The sequence below is a fragment of the Echinops telfairi genome, unplaced genomic scaffold (genome assembly GCF_000313985.2).
Source record: "Echinops telfairi isolate 266 unplaced genomic scaffold, ASM31398v2 ScPeMD7_7457;HRSCAF=8495, whole genome shotgun sequence".
Classification (NCBI taxonomy): domain Eukaryota; kingdom Metazoa; phylum Chordata; class Mammalia; order Afrosoricida; family Tenrecidae; genus Echinops; species Echinops telfairi.
In genome coordinates this window covers 17,170,538-17,171,958 of record NW_022111357.1, presented here as the reverse complement: position 1 = coordinate 17,171,958, position 1,421 = coordinate 17,170,538, and the positions used below count along the sequence as shown (strand labels likewise).

At 57.0% G+C, this 1,421-nt stretch overlaps 1 protein-coding gene across 1 annotated transcript in view; it reads left to right on the top strand.

The window, feature by feature from the left end:
• The window catches only part of SMPDL3B (sphingomyelin phosphodiesterase acid like 3B), a 38,328-nt gene that overhangs the window by 8,304 nt on the left and 28,603 nt on the right, over positions 1–1,421 (top strand). The window contains exon 2 of the mRNA XM_004705325.2: positions 470–683. Coding sequence (XP_004705382.1) covers positions 470–683 — 214 coding nt within the window. The remainder of the gene's footprint in view (positions 1–469; positions 684–1,421) is intronic.

The following is a 1,421-nucleotide window of genomic DNA, read 5'->3' as shown; positions in this document are numbered from 1 at the left end:
GGAAAGCCTCGTCTTTCTCCTGTGGATCATCCGATGGGTTCGAACAATGACCTTACAGTTGCCAGCCCGACATGCTACCTGCACTCCTCGGTCTGGGCTCACTGTAAATTAAGGTGCCCAAGGTCGCACAGGGACTGACTCCAGAGCCTGTGCCCTTACCTCCCACTCTCTCTTGCTTTAAAACAGCGATCTGCTGACCTTGAAGACGGACATGGTCCTGCGGCTGCTGCTGACCCCACCAAAGGTGGCTGAGCAGGGGATGGAGCCGAGCCTGCGCTCTGTCCACCTGTCTGCTGTGCTCAGTGCTGTCCTGGGGGACGGCACACGCTTGGACGGTCTTCTCTTTGCCCCGGGTGCCCCGCGGAGGTTTCCTCCTCTCTGTGAACAGCCCCTCACTCCTACAGCCCAGGCGCCCTTGAATTGCTCAAGGCGGCACCTGTGCTCAGGGACGGTCTCTTTCTCTCTGCAGGAAAGTTCTGGCACATCTCTGATTTGCACCTGGACCCCGACTACAAGGAATCTGAAGACCCTCTCCAGGTGTGTCCTTCAGCCGGCTCCCAGCCTGTGCCCAACGCGGGCCCTTGGGGCGACTACCTCTGTGATTCGCCCTGGGCTCTTATCAACTCGTCCATCTACGCGATGAAGCAGATCCTGCCGGAGCCCGACTTCATTCTCTGGACCGGGTAAGAGCGGTGGCATCAGCAGCTGCCATTTGCCAGGTGCTTTCTGTGCGCTGCTAGGTGCCAACCAGGCCCGTCCCTCACATCCTCTGCCTCCATCCCTCCAGGCCCCTGCTTGAGATGAGAAACCTGACGCTCAGAGGGGCGAAAGTCACTTTCTCTTGCCTGGGACTGGATGTACGACTCCTGTCTGTGCCCACAACCTCCAGGTCCCCCGGTCTCAGGACACAGGTCCATTGAGGCTGGGGACCCTGTCGGTGCATGGCTGAGCATCTGGTAACTGGATGTTACGCTGTGGGGTGAACACTGCAGCCACTCTTTCTGGGGGGTAGGAACTTCCAGCCCTAAGATCCCAGTGCAGGGCGAGAAGGGGTTCGCCTGAGCGTCATGAGTCAGTTCTACCTTCCACCCAACGAAGCCCTGCCCAGCCGCAGATCATTGTCACCGCCCTTGCTGTGCTTGAGCCCCCTGTTGCGGCCTCGCATCAATGCACCTCGTGGAGGTCATCCTCTTAAGTTTGCTGACCTTGTGCCTCACACCAAGTGTGACGTCCTTCCCCAGGGACTGGTCTTTCCTGCTAACACGTCCAAATGTGTGAGAGGGAGTCTCACCAGCCTGCCTCTAAGGAGCATTCTGGCTGTCTTTCTTCTAAGACAGCTTTATTCAGTCCACGCACATTCCTTATTCTTCACCAACCATACTTCTTTCTTCTCTTCTTGTTTTTTTCCTTTTTTATTTTTT